At 44.4% G+C, this 19,304-nt stretch overlaps 1 protein-coding gene across 1 annotated transcript in view; it reads left to right on the forward strand.

Moving 5' to 3' along the window:
* CHN2 (chimerin 2) overlaps window positions 1-19,304 on the forward strand; it is a 287,052-nt gene that overhangs the window by 241,510 nt on the left and 26,238 nt on the right. Inside the window, exon 7 of the mRNA XM_046668856.1 lies at window positions 12,851-12,928. Within this exon, the coding sequence (XP_046524812.1) occupies window positions 12,851-12,928 (78 nt within the window). The remainder of the gene's footprint in view (window positions 1-12,850; window positions 12,929-19,304) is intronic.

The following is a 19,304-nucleotide window of genomic DNA, read 5'->3' on the forward strand; positions in this document are numbered from 1 at the left end:
TATTGGTAAAACCTTTGTTGAGTGCTCTTTATAGTTAGAGATTAGAAAATGTGAAGGCAGGATCCTTTCTCAGGATATTGTAATCCTACTGCGGGACGAATATGTAGAGGCAGAGTCACGTGAAGTTTGGGAGTGTGAACTATGGAAGCAGCTGATCCTCTGTTCACATCCTACTTATTAATTGTGTGGGCTTGAGTAGCGAGAGCTCTCTTAGCCTCCGTTTCCTCATATGTGAAATGCGGATAAGAATACCTATGTCACAGGACCGTTGTGCAGATTGAACGAGAAAGTGGTTAATGTGCCTGGAACAATATGTGCTCAGTCATTGCTAGGATTATTTTTTCCTATTATGTTGCTGGTGTGATTCTAATACATTTGTTAAGTTTTAGGTAGTAGGGAGCATGTGTGCAGAGGCATGGCTTCACAAAAGAAGATCATGTGTTCAGAGAATGGGCCGTGGGTTCTGAGCATTGAAAAAGTATGGGGGAGCGGGAAGAGGCCCAGCCTGTGTGGGAGGTCAGGGTCACAGGCCGATCTAAGGTGCTTCCAGTTCTGATAGGCTGTTGTGGCCCCTTCACAGAGGGGGAGTGCACCCCCCACCCAAAATTTGGTTTGGTGTTGAAGTTGATGTTATCATATGCCCATCGAGAGGATATGAAAGTTTTATTACTCACATAATGAGGCTTTCTGAGGAGAGCAGGACAGACTCCTCAGCAGGTCTGAAAATGGCTTGGGAGAGCTGGGAGGGACAACTGGCTTAGGACAGTGTGGTGGTTCGGGGCTGAGGCTGGGTGAGGGAGCCTGCACCGGCACCGGCTTCATGGTTTTGACTTCCTACTGGCACCAAGGGAGGAGGCATACGGGCCTTCTGACTGACCTGAAAGCTGTCAGCAGTCAAATACCAAAAATGGAGTCAGACTCTACTACATGGGCTGTGGTTTGATGATAGGCAAAGGAAAGCTTAGTGGCCTTCTTCCTTTCTTAAAAGGAAAAACAGTCTCTCTGGATCCCCGTTCTCCCCACCCCTTTTTGCTGCTCCCCCTCGCTCTCCATTCTGTCCAGTACTAGCTCTACAGTACTCTCTGCTCCAGTTGCTCTCCTCTCATTCTCTCGTAAAGCATCTGCTATCAGGTTTTCCCCCCACGACTCCTTGGGAACTGCTCTTGTCAGAGTGATCACTCACTTTGACAATACTAAATTCTTGGGTTCTTTCTCAGCCTCCAACAAAACTGACCTATCAGAAGCGTTAGGCAAAAGTGTCATCATTTCACTTGGCTTCCAGGATATCAAACTTGCCTTCTCTTTCTCTTTGGCTAGTTCCTTCTCATTTTCCTGATCTCTTGATGGTTGGAGTGTCCCAGGGCTCAATCCTGGGGCCGCTGCTGTTCTCTCTCTACTCACTCTCTTGCTCTGAATCTTTCTACCCATGAAAACTCCCAGGAGGGTATCTCTGGCGCCCATCTCTCCCTGGAACTCCATGTTTGTATGTCCAACTGCCGACTTGATGTGAATATAGCCAAAATGGAGCTCCTGACCTTCAGCCTCACTCTTGCCTCACTTTCATGATCTTATTCATCTCGTATAATAGAAACTTCATCTATCTCGTCACTCAGGCCCCAAACCGTGCTGTTATTCCAGAGTCTTCTTTTTCTCTTGCTCTTCATGTCCAACCTGTCAGCTATCCAGAGTCTGACCACAGCTCACCAACCCTGCTGCTTCTACCAGCGTAGAAGCCAGTGTCTTCTCCTTCCCCGGATTTCGGCATTAGCCTTCCAATGGGTCTCCCTGCTTCCACCCTTGCCCTTCTGCAGTTCTCAACACAGCAGGCAGAGCGAGGCTTTTAAAAAGTAATTCAGATCATACCACAAATCTGTTCAAAGCCCTCTGGTGGCTGCTCACATCACTCAGAGTAAAAGTGGAAGTCCTTACTCACTCCCACAAGGCCCTGGGTGCCACACGTCATCTCCTAGTCCACACCACTCCACCACTCTTGATTCTCACCGTTTCCTGAACACGCCAGCCTTGCCCCTGTCTCAAAGCCTTTGCATTTGCTGAGCCCTCTGCCTAGAATGTTCTTCCTCCAGATGTCAGCACAGTTCACTCCATCACCTCCTGCCAGTCTGTGCCCTAATGTCACCTTCTCAATGAGGCCTTTCCTGACCATCTTGTTTTAAATTGCATCTTCCCTCCCCATCACTCTCTAGCCTATATTCTTGCTTTATTTTTCTTCATAGAATTTATCACTTTCTAGAATAATATATAATGTACTTATTACATTATATGAGAGAGCAGAGATTTTTGTCACTTGTTCACTCTTCTCTCTCATTGACCGTAAGCAGTGCCTGATATATAATTGATGCTTAATAAATATTTGCTGAAGGAGGCAAGGAAGGAAGGAAGAAAGGAAAGAAGGGAGGGAGGAAGGGAGGGAGGAAGGTAAAAACTATGTTTGAAACATGTCCAAGAATGATTTTATTGTGTTAAAACAGAGCTGAGGTCCAATTGGATGTGGTCATTTCATACTCAACTGTCTCTCTGAAATATTCATCCTTCACATTAGCATGACCCCTCTCTCTTCCCAGAGCAGTGCTGGCTGGTGGAAGTGTCTGCATCATCACACATACTCTGACATTCCATCTGGGAGGCGCTACAGGGCCATGTACTTGGCATAAGTCTTCCCAAGCCAGAATATGAGGTCCAATTGCAGAATTTGAAAATCCTAGTCACCACTCACACAGGAGACCAGAATAAACTTAGATTCACATTTGGAAAATGCAAGCATCCATATTTCAGAAGTACTGAGTTCATAAATATCCTCAGGAACTATATTGGGCAGTATCAGCTGCACAGTTGTGAATGGTGTCAAGGACTATTCTGTTTGGGTGACTGTTCACTGTAAAAAGCACAGTAGAAGATTTGACATATTTTTTGTAAAATTTTGAAAAACCATTTAATAGGTGTCTCTGTCATTTACAGCATGCGACAGTTTGCATGCAGAAAACAGCTGATTAGTTTTATTTTTTTCTTTTAATAAAGGTGCACCTGACTCCAGCTGCTGACCAGGGAGTCTGGTAGAAAAGCAACTTGAGGCCCTGTTTGATACTTTCTGCTCTGCAAATTGCCACACTGAAGTGTGACAAGAAAATGTTAATTCAGCAATCATATAGCCTCTGGCAGAGATTTCTAAGGCTCAACTGAGTGAGCAACAGTGGCAGGGAGGGGGTAGGAGAGAAATATACTTGGGCTCTATGATCCAGTTGGGTGCCACCAGCTGGAAATTGTGCATCTCTGACTTTTGTAGTAAGACCTGTGTCAGTCATTTTGGGCACCTAGTCCTTTGGGCAGAGATGGGAAGGTACATGACAGCAAGGGAAATACGAAGAAAAGGAGATAACTATGGAATGTGAGAAGAGAGTAAAATAGCGCAAGAAGGAAATAGCAGCTGGGAACTCTGCAATAGCTGCTTCTCCCTTAAAATTTGCATTGTTAGCTTGGGTCTTAGTTTTACTAAAGGTTACCTAAAGTGTTGTAAAGCAATTGTAAGCAACTTGGTTTGACACATGTTCCATTTCCTCGAAAATAATCCTGCCACTTAGGAAATCTAAATTTTAAAGTTCTTGCTTAAGGAAGTGGATTACTACCCTCTGATATAAAACAAAAATCAAACAACAACAGCTACGTGTTGAAATATATGAGATGCTTAATGCAACCTCACAAGTCTTTCTCTGTAATGTGGAGTATCTTTTGTTTCTATGTCTAAGCAGTCTGTGAAAAGCACCAGCAATTAGCCAAAATTGTTGACATCAGCCTCAATAAAACAGCTGGAAAAACGATACGGGAACGACAGTGATCATAACATTGGATGATCAATCAACCCAAGAAGCATCAGATTATTTATTTGCTTCCAAACAAGGTAGTTTGGTCCACTTTAGAGACCACACAGGCCTTTCACTTTGGGGTGAGCGCTGACTGTTCTGGATGATGGGAAATGAGTCGTGAGCGAGGCAGCGAGACCGGTCCTTCGGCCCTTTGTGTCTCTCGTGTTGAGAATGGCCATCTGTCCCTGCAGAACAATTGCAGCGGCAGCTGGACGTGTTGTGCCATCAGAGACAGAGGCCTCTCCTCCCTGGACCGGATGCAGCATGTTTGGAGGTCACCGGGAGTTTTAGGAGTCGGCCAGGTCAGCCTTCGACACCTGATGTTTTGATGAACTCAAATAAAGCCCGTCTTACTCAGCTTTAACTAACACGTTGGCGGGAAAGATGGCAGAGGCCCACCCTGGTCTCTCTCATTTCTTTAGCTGTCATGAGAGTGAGTTTGCCGTTTAGTCATATCCCTTTTTGTCTTCCTCCTCTTTCAGCACTGCAAACCACAAGCAAAGAACATAGCAAACCCTCACGGGGCCGTTCTTAGGAAGAGCAAGGAAGATTTACTTGGCAGTGGAAGGAAGTGCTCAGAGTACATAGGATCAGACGGGCTGGGCTTAGGAGTGCTGATAAAAGAACACCACCCCTTTGATTATCACTCAGTAATTGGGGCTTATTTCACTTCATATTGCTAGTTTATTCACTTGCAAACAGGAAGAGGGAGCCAGAACTAGGGTGCCACAGAAAAGACCACAGTGAAAATCTTCCTGCCCCTTTCTCCCCCAGTCTCCTGTAGGAAGCTCACTCTCTCTCTCTCATACATGCGTATAATGTATTGTAGATACTGATATAATAAGTAGTAAGCATACACTCAGTATCCCCATATCCGGCTGTTAAAAGTATTTAAGTGTGACCCATAGAGTGAAAATAAAAGGAAAAAAACAGATTTCCCATTGCTGATCTGGGCTGAATGAATGCCTGCAGCATTTTCCCCAGTGTCTCCGGGCAGGATTTAACGTTTTTGTGGCTTTGGAGAAACAATGTCCAGCCCAGACTCGTCATCCAACCCCAGAACCCCAGACGTATGTGTGGGAAGTGAACTGAGGGTCTAAGAAAAAAAAGGAGAGACTGTTGACTCTTTTTAAAATTAGAAGTCATTTTGATGGAAGGCAAGGAAAATAGAAAGACTGCAAAAAAACTCGTATGTTTATTTTTCGTGCAACAAAACTTCCGTGAGTGCCAAGCTAGGGTTGGCTTCATGCTAGTCACTGGAGATAAAGTTAATAGAAGAACTGTGGGGAAAGCTCTGTTTTAAAAGTTTCTAGAAAGTCCCCTAAAAACAGAGAGGACGAATGAGTCCTTGTGGGCTGTTAGTGACCACCACTGCTGATCTGCTACAACTGGAGTGTCAGGAATTTCCATGGAAAGAAAATCAGGAGACCTGATTCCTTTCTCTCTCTCTCTCTCTTTTTTGGTGAGGAAGATTGGCCCTGAGATAACATCTATGCCAATCTTCCTCTATTTTGTATGTGGGATGCCTCCACAGTGTGAGTTGATGAGTGGTGTATAGGTCTGCACCCAGGATCCAGACCCACAAACCCAGGGCTGCCGAAGCAGAGCTTGTGAACTTAACCACTACACCACCGGGCCGGCCCCAGGAGACCTGACTCTATTCCCCCAGACATGCCTGTTAGGACCTCAATTTCCTTATCTGTAAAATGAGAATAATGACACCTGCTCTACCTTCCTCAGAGAAGAAAGAAATATAATGTACTGCACAAATATATGATGCTACTTTTAATATTATTCTAGTCCCAAACCTGACTGTGTCCCTTAGGGCCTGACTCCACAGGGTACCCCTGTTTCCAGTACCCCATCTGCGATACCAGAAATCTGGTAGTTTGGTCAGAAGGAAACCCCCAAGGGCATAGCCCCTGGATTTTATATCCAAGACTCACAAGAGTGATTTGCCTAGCTAAGTAGATTGTGATGATGATAAGCCTCTATGGTGGTCCTTTGACCTCAAGATGTTTTACAGCCACGAACAATCATTCATTCATTCTGCAAAATTTAGTAAGCACCTACTTCGTGCCCCACCAGAGGTATGACACTAGGGTCTTAACTGTGGTGAAAGAACACGCAATACCTGATCTCATAAAGCTAGCAGTCTGGTGGGGGTCCATAGACAATAATTTAAAAATCAAACTAATAGGTTACGATTATAAATTCTCAAGGTGACAGGAAGAAAGGGATTGGAAGTGAGGCTGGAAAGGTGGGCATGTAGGCCGTGGTATGGATTTTTGCCTTTAGTTTAAGAATCTGTGGAGGTTTTAAGTGGCATGATGGGAGGTGGGGGTGGGGTGGAATAGAAACGTGATCACATGTGGGGGGATGTCGAGCATTTACCACGTTCCTACTTCAGTGGTCTCTAACAATCCCCCTGAATTGAAGCACTTGCCATGAGTGCAGCAGCTCTCAGGGCTCAGAGCACATTAGAATCCCCTGGAGGATTTTCTTGAAAGTCCAGGGCCCATCCGCAGAAGTTCAGATTTAATTGTTCTGCTGTGGAGTGTGAGCGTGGTTTGTGTTTGTTTGTTGGTTTGTTCCCCAATGATTCTAATGATCATCAAGGTTGACACCCACAGGTTCAATGGAAAACACAAGACAGGGGTCCTCAAAGTGTGGTCCCAACATCATCCATTTCCGACTGGCCGAGCGAGAAACCCTGGGGCAGGGCCCAGCAGTCTAGGTTGTAACATGTGAGATGCACTAGCTGTAGAGGGTTGCAGGCAGGAGACCTCGGAGTCCATCTGGGTCTAGATTTCCTTGTAGGATAGCCCTGTGATGGGGCGCACATCACGGAACTTCCGTGACCCTCGGTTTCTGCACCTGTAAAAAGAGCTGGAGGAATTAGATGAGCTTAAAGGTTAACTATGACGTTAAGAATCTATTATCTATGCACACTAAACCCAACAAAGTTTTTATAATGTAATTCACAAAATTTGTATTTGTATATAACGGAAATAGAACGTAATCATTGTAGGAAACTCAAAAAAAAAAAAAAAAACAGGAAAGAATAAAGAAGAAGATAAATTTCAATTAAAGTTCCTTTACCCAAAGATAGCTGTTGCTTATCTCCGACAGTTTTGTGTGTTGGAGATATTTTGGTGTGTTGCCTTCTGATGGTTTCTGTGTGCATCAACTTACAAAACCAGAAATCATACCACGTAGGATTCAGGAGCCTACTTCTCATCTAGCATTACATCAGGGGAATATCCCTTCATCATTAAAAGTTATTTTAATCATCTTTGTTAGTGTCCACATATTCCATTATATGTTTATACCATAATTTATTTAACCTTTCCCCTATCTTGGATATTTCAGCCTTTTCTAATTTCTTGATATTGTTATGATGACTATCTATCTATCTATGTAATTCTTTGTCTGAAGACCATCTTCAGAGAATCCTAGAAATAGAATCATTGGGTCAGTGCACGTGAGGCATTTGTTACACTGCCAACTGTTTCCACAGACAGAAGCCACTCCAGACAAACACCAGCAGCATCTTAGAGAGCGCTCCTCGTACCCCTTGCCAGCATTAGTAATATTGATTTTTGCTTCATGCTCTGCCATGGGGCAGCAGAGGCCTGCAGCTGCAGGCTAGTGTTTATAGCAGGGGTATTGCTTGGGCTTTCAGCACCTAAGGGGGCCTCAGACTCAAGGGACAGAGAAGTGAGAGGGACCCCAGGGGCACAAGGAGTGGGGTTGGAATAGTGTGAGGGACTATCTAGGAACTGTGGATGACATTTCCAATGACCCTCCTTAAAACGCAGAACAGGAATTTACTGGAAATCTGTGGAAGAATTGCTGGTTGATGGTAAATTACCTTTTCTAGAACTGAACTAATAAGGCAGAATGTCTTGGTCCCCAGAGGTTGACTTGCTTGAGCAAGGTGGAGAAAGGACCATTGGTTAGATGAATTTCTGTGGTCCCCTCTGGGCTTACAATGCTAGGCTATTAAAGCCAGCACAGAGGGCAGAGCCTCCTTCTTTTTCCCACCATCCCTTACCCCTGGGCACTTTACATGTACACAAGCACCCCAGTGGGCTTCATGTTCCTGTGTCTGCCTGCCCACTGACCCATCCTTGCCTCATTGACTTCGCCTGACAACCTTCCCCTGCCTTCTTGTAACCTGATTCCTTCTTGCATCCAGGATCCTAATCATAGAAAGAAAGAACAGTGAGAGGACCTAGAAAATAGAATCCCAACCCTTATTTATAAAAAAAGGAAAGGGGAAGTGGTGAGCTTATTGCACCATTTATTTATAGCCCCACCTACTTCCAAGAGTATCTTAAGTAGTACCTGCTTTGAAAGAGGCCTCAGACAAAACAAAGGCTCCTCTTTCAAAACCAGACCAGGGAACACCAGCCCTGCCAGTGGTTAACAGGTTAACAGTGGAGATGAGAGTCAACCTGGCATTGAACCCCTGGATATTTTTAAATGTGAACATTATTTGGATGAGAGGCAGTTTGGAGGGGGGTTAAAAGCATAGATTGAGTGTATGCCCAAAAGGACTGAAAACAGGTGTTCAAACAAAAACTTGTTCAAGAGTGTTCTTACAGCACTATTCACAATAAGCAAAACAACCCAAATGTCTATCAACCGATGAATGGATAAACAAATTGTGCTGTGTCCCTTCTCTGGATTATTATTCAGCAAGAAAAAGCAATGACGTACTGATATAGCATGGATGAACCTTGAAAACATACTAAGTGAAAGAAGCCAGACACAAAGGCCACGTATTGTATGATTCCATTTGAAGGAAATATTCGGAATAGGCAAATCCATACAGATAGAAACCAGATGAGTAGTTGCCAGGGGCTGGAGGGAGAGGGGAATAGTGAGTGACTCCTTAATGGGTATGGGATTCCATTTCAGGTGATGGGAATGTTCTGGAACTAGATAGTAGTAATGATTGCTGAACATTGTGAATGTACTTAATGCTACTGAATTGCTGAATTGTACACTTTAAAATGATTAAAATGGTAAATTTTATGTTATATGTATTTGACCACAATAAAAAAAAATAAACTTGTTCTTGGGGGAAATAAAAGCAAAGACTTAATTAGCTGTGTGTGGGTTCTAATCTTAGCTCCATCACTTACCAGCTGTGTGACCTTGGCAAGTCACTTAAACTCTCAGTTCCCATTTCCTCATCTTTAAAGCGGGTATAATTGTAACAGTACCTACCTCATAAGGTTATAAATCTTGAATGAGTCAATATATGCAGAGTGCTTAGTAGCTGGCACGTAGGAAGCATGCTGTAAATATTTGTTATTAATCTAATCAGGTATGCTCAACTGGGTGCAGTTTTGCCTCAGAGGAGATACTTGGCAATGTCTGGAGAGATTTTTGATTGTCACAATTGGGGGGTTCTGGCATCTGGTGTGTAGGGGCAAGTGATGCTGCTAAACATCCTACCATGAACAGGACAGCCCCCACAACGAGGAATTATCTGGCCCCAAATATCAGTAATTCCAAGGTTGAAAATCCCAGATTTAAACAGAGCGTGTAGAGAAATGTGCTTCATCTAATGAACGTGTAGATAAAAATGGTCCAGATAGAGATTTTTGTTAGAAAAAGACTATAAGCAAAAGTATTAAATGTTCACCGTGTCTAGTGCACTTATGTGAGTCATTGTGGGGGATACAAAAGGAATGAAGGTGTTGTCCTTGAGAAGCTTGGATAGAGAAGAGCTCTGTGTGATGGAGTGATTTAGGAGGAAGTTTTTACCAAGAGGCATTTGCTATCATTTTTCTTTATTCAGAGGGTGATCTGGGGTCATCCACACTACTCACAATAATGCTCACTCAATGCCAACAATTCTGGTTCCCTGTAAAGATGCGTCTTAAGTGAATAGTGTGTAGTTCCTTCACATGTCTGAATGTGTCTTGTGTTTGGGTAAATTCTATAGAACAAATATCCGAAAAGAAATCACTGTCACAAATAGAAATAAAAATTACTTGTTTGAGTAAAGGCACAGACACAAGAGAAAATATTATATCTCCTTGTATTCAATCACCCATATACCAGAAGCAAAAGGAGATTCTTTCTGCCCACTTACCATTTAAAGAGTTATTTCATCAGATTCTAAAACCATATATCCATATAATTAGCCTAGTTCAGATCACAGAATCTCTTCTCACACAGAATGGCTCCCCATCAAAAGGTCTCTGTTGATTTGCTAGCTGTGAAGGCTTGGGAAGGGACCCTTATTCCTCCTCTGTCCTTCTGCCTTTAGGCTAAGGATAGAAGCCTTTCAAAGGTATGCCATGCCTTCACTCAATCTCTGTGAGTGGCAGTTGTCCTTTAGCGTTGGGCAATGGGAAGGAGGGCTAAGGAGTCTGGTGGAGCCCTCCAGGAAGGCAGACCTCCAGAGGTTCAGGTCCTTGGAAGCTAAGCATGGCAATGGGTGATCATAGGCTGGAGCGAGGGACCCTACCCCATGCAGCCACCTTTGCATACCTTCCTCTACAACTCTGACCTCCTATCCGCGAGGTACTTTCTGGCAACTTCTGTTTATTCAGTGCCTGCTATGGCAAGGAATTTTATCAGACACTCTTGTAGGAGGAAACAAAGACTAATTAGACATAGAGCGTGTCACAATGAGTTCTCAATGTGGCAGGGATATAAGACCTGTTATAAGTCACTCTAGTATAAGATAGAAAGTGATCAGGGCAATAAGAAAAATGTAGAAAGACTGCTATGGGATTTCAGAGGAGAGAGTTTGTCTCCAATGGGGAGTTTGGAGAAGTCTTTTTGGAGAGGGTAGCAATTGAGTTAGAAGATGAATGTTGGTGAAAATGTAGACACATGTTGAAATGACGCTGGAATATGCTAAAGGACAGAGCAAGCGACAAGGTGAGAAGTTGAGTATGTAAGGGAAGAGGTTTTGTAGGATTTGTGGAGGGGAGTGTGGGGGAATAGATGAGCTGGATAGATTGAGACGAGCTCATGAAAAATCTGCAATGCCAGGACACAGTTAAGCCATGGAGAATCACTGATATTTTCTGAGCAGACGTGGAGTGGTGACTGGACTAAGAAGATGGTTGTGCAACTGTGTGTAAGGCAGACTGGAGAGATATCAAGGGTCTGCGTTATTGTGGGGCAAGAATGGTAAGGAGGGGGCAGCCTTGGCCAATGTTTCAGATAAAGCATTTGGCAGGACCAATGGCAGGGTGTGGCATCACATCAGCTTACTTAGGCACCAGGACTGGTGTTCAGGAGCACAGGTGCTGGACGCAGATGTTTTGGGTCCTAGTTCTGGCTGTGCCGCTTAAGCCAGCTACATGTCCTTGGGCAAATTGCTTCACCTCTTGATGCCTCAATCTCTTCACCCAAAAACTGGGAGTAAAAGTCTTGTTCCTCATACACATGAGCTGAAGAGTAAATGAGTGAGTGCATTTAACACATTCTGAATATTGTCTGTCACAACCTAAATTATTGGGCTCAATAGTTCAATATAAAAATTGGCTGTTATTATTATTGAAGGTAACGAGAGGGTAAAATGGGAGGATGCACTTCTGAACTAAGTTGGAATCATGATAATTGCCAGGAATAAAGAATTACACAAGGAAAAGATTGGCCTTTTGTTCCTCTCCACAAGGCTTCTTGGAGGGCCTGGAATGTGGGGCCACGTCTCAGTAGAGGACAGGATGAATTCACGGACTGTCCATCTACATAATGGTGCAGCCAGCTACATTCTTCTTGCTTTCTGCTTGTAAATGCATTGATTTTACTGTCTGGCATTAGCTGCATTAAACTTTCCCAACAGATCAGCAGTACTCCCAAGACATAATGATTTCCTCACTTCTGTTAATGGAGAGACCTGGGACCAAAATCCTATGGTCTCAAGGGAGACTATCAAACAGATGATGCTTTTAAGAGCAAGGAGGACATTAGGCTTGGGCACTAAAGAATGAACATTGAGGATGTTTTATTTAAAAGAAAAGTGACTATGATGTTTTGGCTTTAGTTTACAAATATTGTCTTGTCTATATGCCTTGGGGGGGTTGTTTGTAGTTGGGGGGAGAAGAGAGACTGGGGGATATTCTGGAGCAAGACATCCTTCCTCTTATTTTGAAACTTTGGCTGTAGGACTGTAGGACTCAGAGCTGAAATGCTATGCTCGTCTTCCATGCCCCATTTGGTGGTCACACTGTTCTAATTTAATGCATGTGTAAGAATAAAAATTAAGCTTTCAAGTGCTGGGGCAGATTTTTTTAAAAAGAGATGCAAGCTTTATCCCTATAAGATTAAACAATCATCAGGATTTAAAGGTTTAATCTGCTGGAGTTCAGCCCAGGATGGGGTGCAGAGCCCCAGAATAATTGGATGCAGCCTCAGGCTTTGAACATCAGAGCTAGTTGGGGTGTGCGTGTGTGTGTGTGTGTGAGAAACATGCTAGCGAATATTTGAGGTTTCTCCTTTGCAAAGGGCTGTGACAGAGGAACAAAGCTGCCTGCCCCTGCCTCCTCCATTGATTCTTCAGTGGCTGTGCACATGAATGTGTGCTATTGTTCCAGGCACACGTCGGCCTTAAGAAATAGCACAAAACAGGCCCGTCCTTATTCAGACGCAGAGCCCCCTCCATCACTCAAACCAGCCCTTCCAGGTCACATGCCGGAGGCCTCTGCAGACAGGACGCAGCTGCCTCAAATCTGCTGCCTAACATTTGCCGCGGTTCGAAAAACCTGACAGCCCTGAGCTCCCCAGGCTCAGCAGGGGGAACTAGAAAGATCTGAGGTTTGGGCGCTATGTTTTCCCAGGAACTGTGGCTGGAAAATGAGAAAAAGTGTGCCGTGGTTCGGAAGCCTAAGCAAGGCAGGAAGCGCCAGGAGCTGCTGGCCGTGGCCTTGGGGGTGAAGGTGGGAGTCAAAGGTGGCTTTCTCTGGCCCCCTCTCAAACTCTTTGCCTGTCCACAGATCTCCTCCCTGGTCCGCAGGGCCGCCCTCACGCACAACGACAACCACTTCAACTATGAGAAGACACACAACTTTAAGGTAAGCACGCCTCTGCATTCTTTCTTATGTTGTAAAAGGGCAGGTGGAGAGGTACAGTTTATGGTTCACATATGGTCTTTGGTTGTAAAGTAATGAGACAGCGAATTCCTTTGCTTTCCACGATAAGCTGCATGCAGACCCCGTTGCTTTTATGGAACCTCAGAAAGCAGTTTGCTTGACGCTGATGCCTAGAAACACCAATATGTATGTAAACTTCATTCTGGAGAATTGGGCCCATTTCCTCTTCCTATGCCTATGGCCAGTGAGAGGAAAACAGAGCATGCCCACTCTGTGGCATTTAGAGATCTGGGGTGAATGTGGAGCAGTACTTTTCCACTCAGAGCAGCAGTAAAGACTCTTGCTATCTCTGAGTAAGTGAAAACAGTTGCCCATTCACATTCTGTGTTTCGTCTTTTGTTTTCCGAGATGCTCACTCCTTTGGTTTATGTGTAGACAGCTGTGAAAGCAAATGATGACAGGAGATACCATCCAGTCGCTTTTGTTTGTGCTCTGGGTGCAGGGGGCACCCTGGCAGCCTGGCCAAGCTGCCTCCCGTCGCAGCCTTGATCCTGCTCACCAGACCAAACAAAAAGAGGTGTAAAGCGGGTGGGAGTTTAAGTGGATTTTCCCATGCGTATTTATAAACTAGAAGTGCTGCTATCTTTATTTCAGACCAGCACTTGTAGAAACGGCCTGCCATTAGAAAATTATGGCCTATTTCCTTTGCCCTAGTGTGTTTTCCAAGAAGGGCTGGGAGGAGATTCTGATGCCAAATTGCCTGGCTTGAGATGCTGTTGAGAGGAGGAGAGACAGGATGGAGTTAGAGGTTTTACCCCAGCAAATGGGCTGTCAATTAGGAAGCTGCAGAGAATGGAGATAAAGGATCCAGGAAGACAAGAAGAGGCAGGGGCCCCAAATTGTGTTTTAAACTCTTACCTCCTTTAGGGCCCATAGCCCAGTGACTATTGAAAATTGGTAGCCCCTTTGTCAGAGGTGACCAGGCAAACCGATTTTATTCTGTTGCTTTCCGATCCTTCCTAAGGACAAATGTGTGTCTATTAAATATATGTTCGTGTTAGTTGGGTCTGTTTGCCCTGCTTCTGTTTTTAGAAAGCAAGCAGCTCAGGCATTTGCATGCTATAATTGAACTGAGGAATGGAGTTATTCAGCCCTCCATATTTAGCATGAGGATGAAGAATTGCATTATATAGGTCCTCATCTACGCCACTGCTCTTGATATTTCTCCCATCACTGAATAGTGACAGGTCTAATTTGGGGCACAGAAAGTCTTTGTTTTTTCTCTTTCCTATTTCCTCTGTTTACCTTCATTAATTTTTTTGCCTTGAGAGTGTGTTTTTCTGACTTTTGGCAGAAATCTTGATTCTTTGCATCTTGTGAATGCACTACCATGGATGGGAGGGTGGATCTTCTTGGACTTGCAAATTCTTTTCCTTCCTCTTGAAAATTCCAGCTCTTTTGGGTGGAAGATACAATTGGAAGTATGCCCTACCTTGATATGTGTTTGCACGGGATAGCTTCTCTGTGTATATACTGTGTCTGAGCTTGTGTGGAAAGCACACAAGTATATTTAGGTGACTGATCATTTCAAGACTAATTTCAGTCTTTTTTAGTCTTAGATCTCTGAATTGGAAATGAAGACATTTAAAATGAAAAGATAGTTCAATCTTATTCTCTTAAATAGTACTGTTGCTAACATGATCTATATTTATTTATCACTTAAGAATATCCACAGCTTTTTAAATGTTTGCTTAAAAAGTCAATACTTGTTTGGTGAAATCTCTTCTAACTTACAGCTGTGGAGAGAGGCAAAGGCAGAGAACAGACAGGTTGTTGGAGAGGAATATACAAGCCAGACAGGAGTGTTTCTCTTCCGAGTTTTAAATAGCCATCTTTGAAACATAGCAGACCCTTGAGTCTCTGTGTCAGTTGATTGTGGCTTTCATTGGTGCTGCTCGTGCCACTGTCCTTAAGAATGAGTGGCTGGCGTGGGAGGGGGTGGTTTCCTCTGTCTTTCCTTGCCTCTTCCACCCTCATTCGGCCCTCTCCTCACCCCCAACTAACTTTAAGTGAGAACTTTGCGTGGTCTTTGGAAAAACATTCTAAAAGCAGGTCAGTGCTATAAATAGAGCAGTGGGTTTTTAGTAACACACCACTGCACTAACTGAAGAAAGAAAAAATTCTTATCAAAGGTTCCTGCCATCTGCTTGGAATTAGGGTAAAATTAAGACATAAAACAAACTTTTTCTTCTAATGGGCTTCTTTTTCTTCTTGACTTCTAATGGGCTTTATTCTGAAACTTTCTTGATTTGTAATTCAGGTTATTATTTGAGAATATTGTGTGCGTGGCACAAAGTGAGTGTTCAATAAAAAGAACAAATAATCACATTTTAATGCTTATCAGCACACATGCCTTGCTAGGCCCTGTCTGCACTCTCATCTAAAGGCCTCTTACCAGAGATTTGAATCTGCCAGCAGATCCTAATGCCTCACCCCACAACAAGATTTTTTGCCCCAGTCAGGACTAGTCCCCCACGTAAAATGCCCTCTCTTCGCTCTCCCCGGGAACTTTGTCAAGAGGAATGAATAGAAACTCCCAACACTGTACAGTTGGGAACTCCCGCTCCATTCTTTCAGAAAGCTCCCAGTCACTGCTCTTCAGTGCGCGTCTACTGTCCTTGCTTTCAAATAAAGTGTGTCTAGGAAAAGGCAAAATTCAGCTCTGGGAACAAAAGCTTTTGGAAGCAAAGTAAAGTTGTGCCTCATTTCCTGCAATAATTATGTGCTTCCCATGCTGTATGCAGGTGCAATTGTTGCTAATTGACATCCTAAATTCTCTGAGGTTACTTGCACCTACTAGGCACTATGAGATAGTTGTTGGAGGAAGGATGACATTAACAGACCCCTCTCTAAAATGAAAACTCTTTGATAAACAGAAAAACAACTCCTTTATTTAACTTATTTTACATCTGCATGTCTGTTTAGCTAGTTGACTTAAAGAGGCACTCTCCTATAGGTGGTAGATGGTCTACCCTAATCCGCTTTGTGGCTGAGCTCTAAAATCTTCAGGCCAGTGAACCCCAAAGTCCCAACAATCTGGATAACTGTCCTTCCTTCCCCTCATCCCTAGCGTTCTCCATCCCCCATCCGTACTCCCATCCCCATCCATCCCCCCACATCCCTTTCCCGGCACTCTGCCAGCTGTACTTTTCTCCATAACACTGATCACCAGCTGACATTGTACATATTTATCTGTGTGTTTGCCTTCCCCTTACCAGATGGAAACACCCCACCCCATCCGCCCACCCCTCACCCCTAGTGGGCAGGGATTTTTGTCTGTTTTACTTCCTGCAGAAACCCCGTGTCTAGAACAGGGCCTGGCCCAGAGTGGGCTGTCAGTAACTATTGGTTGAAGGCATATGCAGCAGATGTCTTATGGCCCATCTACCTAAGAGGACACTTTCTCTCCTCACACCCTACCCGACAGTTTGCCCTCATTTGTGGCTTGTTGCACTTGTGTGAATTATGCTTGAGTCCTTCCAGGTAGTAGGTCCTTGCCAGGGTCACCAGACTATGCCAGAGATACAGAGACCATATCAGGGTGTGTCAGGCCAGCTCTCGTTCCGTTCGCAAGAGGGTCTGGCCATACAGAGCTACCCAGAGTCTTATACTTGCGGGAGGAGGGGGAGCAGGCACCCTGGCTTATTCCTGTTGTCCCAGCTTCCTGTGTGGTGACTCTCAAAAATGGCCTGGTCTGGCCTTAAGTTAAATGGTTACCCAACTTACCCTTTTATGTCCTGACTCTCAATAGACGGAGGCTGCACATTAGTATCCTGTTCCCGTGATCCGCCATGTGCACATGTGTGCTCACGTCACATGCAACTTCTAAACACACCTACCACCCCATACGATCCTGGGGCCAGGACTAGAAGTTCAGGAGGTAGAGAGTGTGTCCTGCTGCTACTGCTAGGACTCCTCTCCAGGGTGTGACAGCACCACCGCCTCCCACTGTGGGGTTTGTGGTCCATTTATGGTTTCTATGCCTCTCGTTGGTTTTTGCATTCTTATCAGCCTAGTGGTCATTTGCTTTGGAACAAGCCATTTTTGTTCCCACATGCAAATTCCTCTCTTTTCCTCCTCCTCCTTGACCTCATAAAATGTGTCAGCCCTTCCTCCCCAGTATTCCACCTGCCTTGGGTTCTCACGGACATGCAGCGGCCCATCGTCCTTCCATACCCGTCTTGATCTCTTTCTGTGCACTGGGGGAGCAGAGCCAGGGGTGGTCGGCTATGCCCGCACTTTGGCACAGGCAGAAATTAACTTCAGAAATGGTTGTGGGTTTTATTTTCTTCCTTTTGTTTAATCATCAGAGAAGGTTGTTTTGGCAGAAACACGTCTACACGGAAGAATTTAAAGGAAAGACAGACTTCATCGCCGTGAATATAAAACGAGGGACTCAAAGTGAGACTGGAATAAATGGGCTTGGAAATATTGGGCTTTATGAAGAAAATATGGTTTCTGCTCCCAAAGTGCTATGAAGAAGAGTCATTTTTATCTACCTCCTACTATAGCCTGGCTCTACCATTATCATTACTAGAAACTCCCTCTTTTCAAGTAATAGAAACCCCAGAAACTGTCTTAAGCTAACTAAGGGGCTATTATACAGGAGGGTCTCCTAGAGCCCTTGGGGACTGCTCAGAACTCAGGCAGGGGAGGAAGAGGAACTGGGAGTACACCTGGACTCAGGTTCTCCTTCTCTTCCCCCTCCCTCCCTCTCTCCCTTCTTCTCTCTCCCTCTCTCCCTGCTGCTTCATTGCTCTCTGGGTATCAGCCCCATTGTTCTCTCCCTGCACAAAAATGTCTTAGTCCCTATGGTCTGCAGAATATGGCTGATGATAACTCCCCGGTTTATATGTTACAAGACCAGCCACAAAATCCCAGTTCCAAGTTTCTAGGAAGACAATCAGAATAGCTTAACTTGGACCAGGTGTCTGCTGTGGTCAGGTCACTCTGGCCACGAGCTCATTCCTGTAAACCCGTGGTTGGAGCTACAGGATGCCTGGGGTGGACAGTGCCCAGGTTATATGTGAAAGAAAGGTGTCCTCCTGGGTAGATAGCCGGACGACTATCATCAGCCTCAGCTGTAATCCTTTCCTCCTTGTTTTGAAGAATTCCCCTTCAAGTTTCACATCAGAGTCCAGCTCTTTCCACTGGGTTCTGCATGAAGTAGATCATGAAGCTACTCTGAGCCTAGAGGTTATTATTAATATTAATACCTGCAAGCCTGGGCATCGTGCAGCACAAGTTAGTCTTGTCCTCTGTCTGGGTATCAGGAAGGGTCTCTACGCTTTCGGTTCCGTCTTTTATACAGTGTACCATCACTGTCAGGCCATTTTGGAGCCAAGACTAGCCCTTAGCAAAACTGGGAAGTCAATGAGGTTTGTCTCCAGCAAACTCTCCCCCCTCCACCCCTGCATTGTCTCTCTTGCGTCCCTCCCATTGGTCCTGTCTGCTGGGTGACTCCGTCAAACCATCCTGCTAAGACCTGCCAGCCCTGGTTTCTAGATCTTAGCTTCACCTTCTCCACTTCATTCCTTGAAGCTTTGCATTCTGCTAATAGGCTACACCTTATGGTTAAATTGAACTATCACCTGTTTCCTGACAAACCAACCTGGCAATTTACTCAAAACCCGTTCTTCTGTGATTCACCAAGATTTCCTATTGCTCCACAGATAGTATGCACTCAATTTTAAAAGACCTTGTTCTTTTAAAAGGGCTTGCTCTTGAAAATGGCAGCTAAATTAATTCAGTAGTCATGTTTTAAATGGGTCCTCTTGAGACCAACAGCACAATGCCTTTATCCAATGGAATTTTGTTGGTGGTGGGAATTTCAGGCAACTGAAGAAAGGCTTTCTAGACAAGGTTCTTACATAGGTGAGCACCTTCTCTGCCTGCCAGGGTCTGACTTAAAGCTTATCTTATACCTTCTTGGCGTGTTTTTTATGTAAATAGCAGGACACTGTCATTGTAAATCCTTTACAAACCAGCAGAGCCTGGTGGAAAAAGAATAAGCTTTGACAGCAAACCCAAAAGGGACTCCTCAGTTAGGCCACACACCAGGAAAGTGGCTCGGCTGAGCTGTTCCACAAATGTAAATCAGCTGCTAGTGAGTCCGACCCATATCAAGTGCTCAGCTCTTATTAATTTTGCATTGAGTTTGTTTTATCCCAAAGAACATATAATTCAAAGGGACTATTCTAACTGACTAAATGGCTGATTCTGGCACTTTAAGTCCAGAGAAATGCTCCTTTTGTGTTTTGTGGGGAGAAGAAAAAAAGCACCAGTGATCACTCTTCAT

Source organism: Equus quagga, chromosome 8, assembly GCF_021613505.1.
Source record: "Equus quagga isolate Etosha38 chromosome 8, UCLA_HA_Equagga_1.0, whole genome shotgun sequence".
NCBI lineage: Eukaryota > Metazoa > Chordata > Mammalia > Perissodactyla > Equidae > Equus > Equus quagga.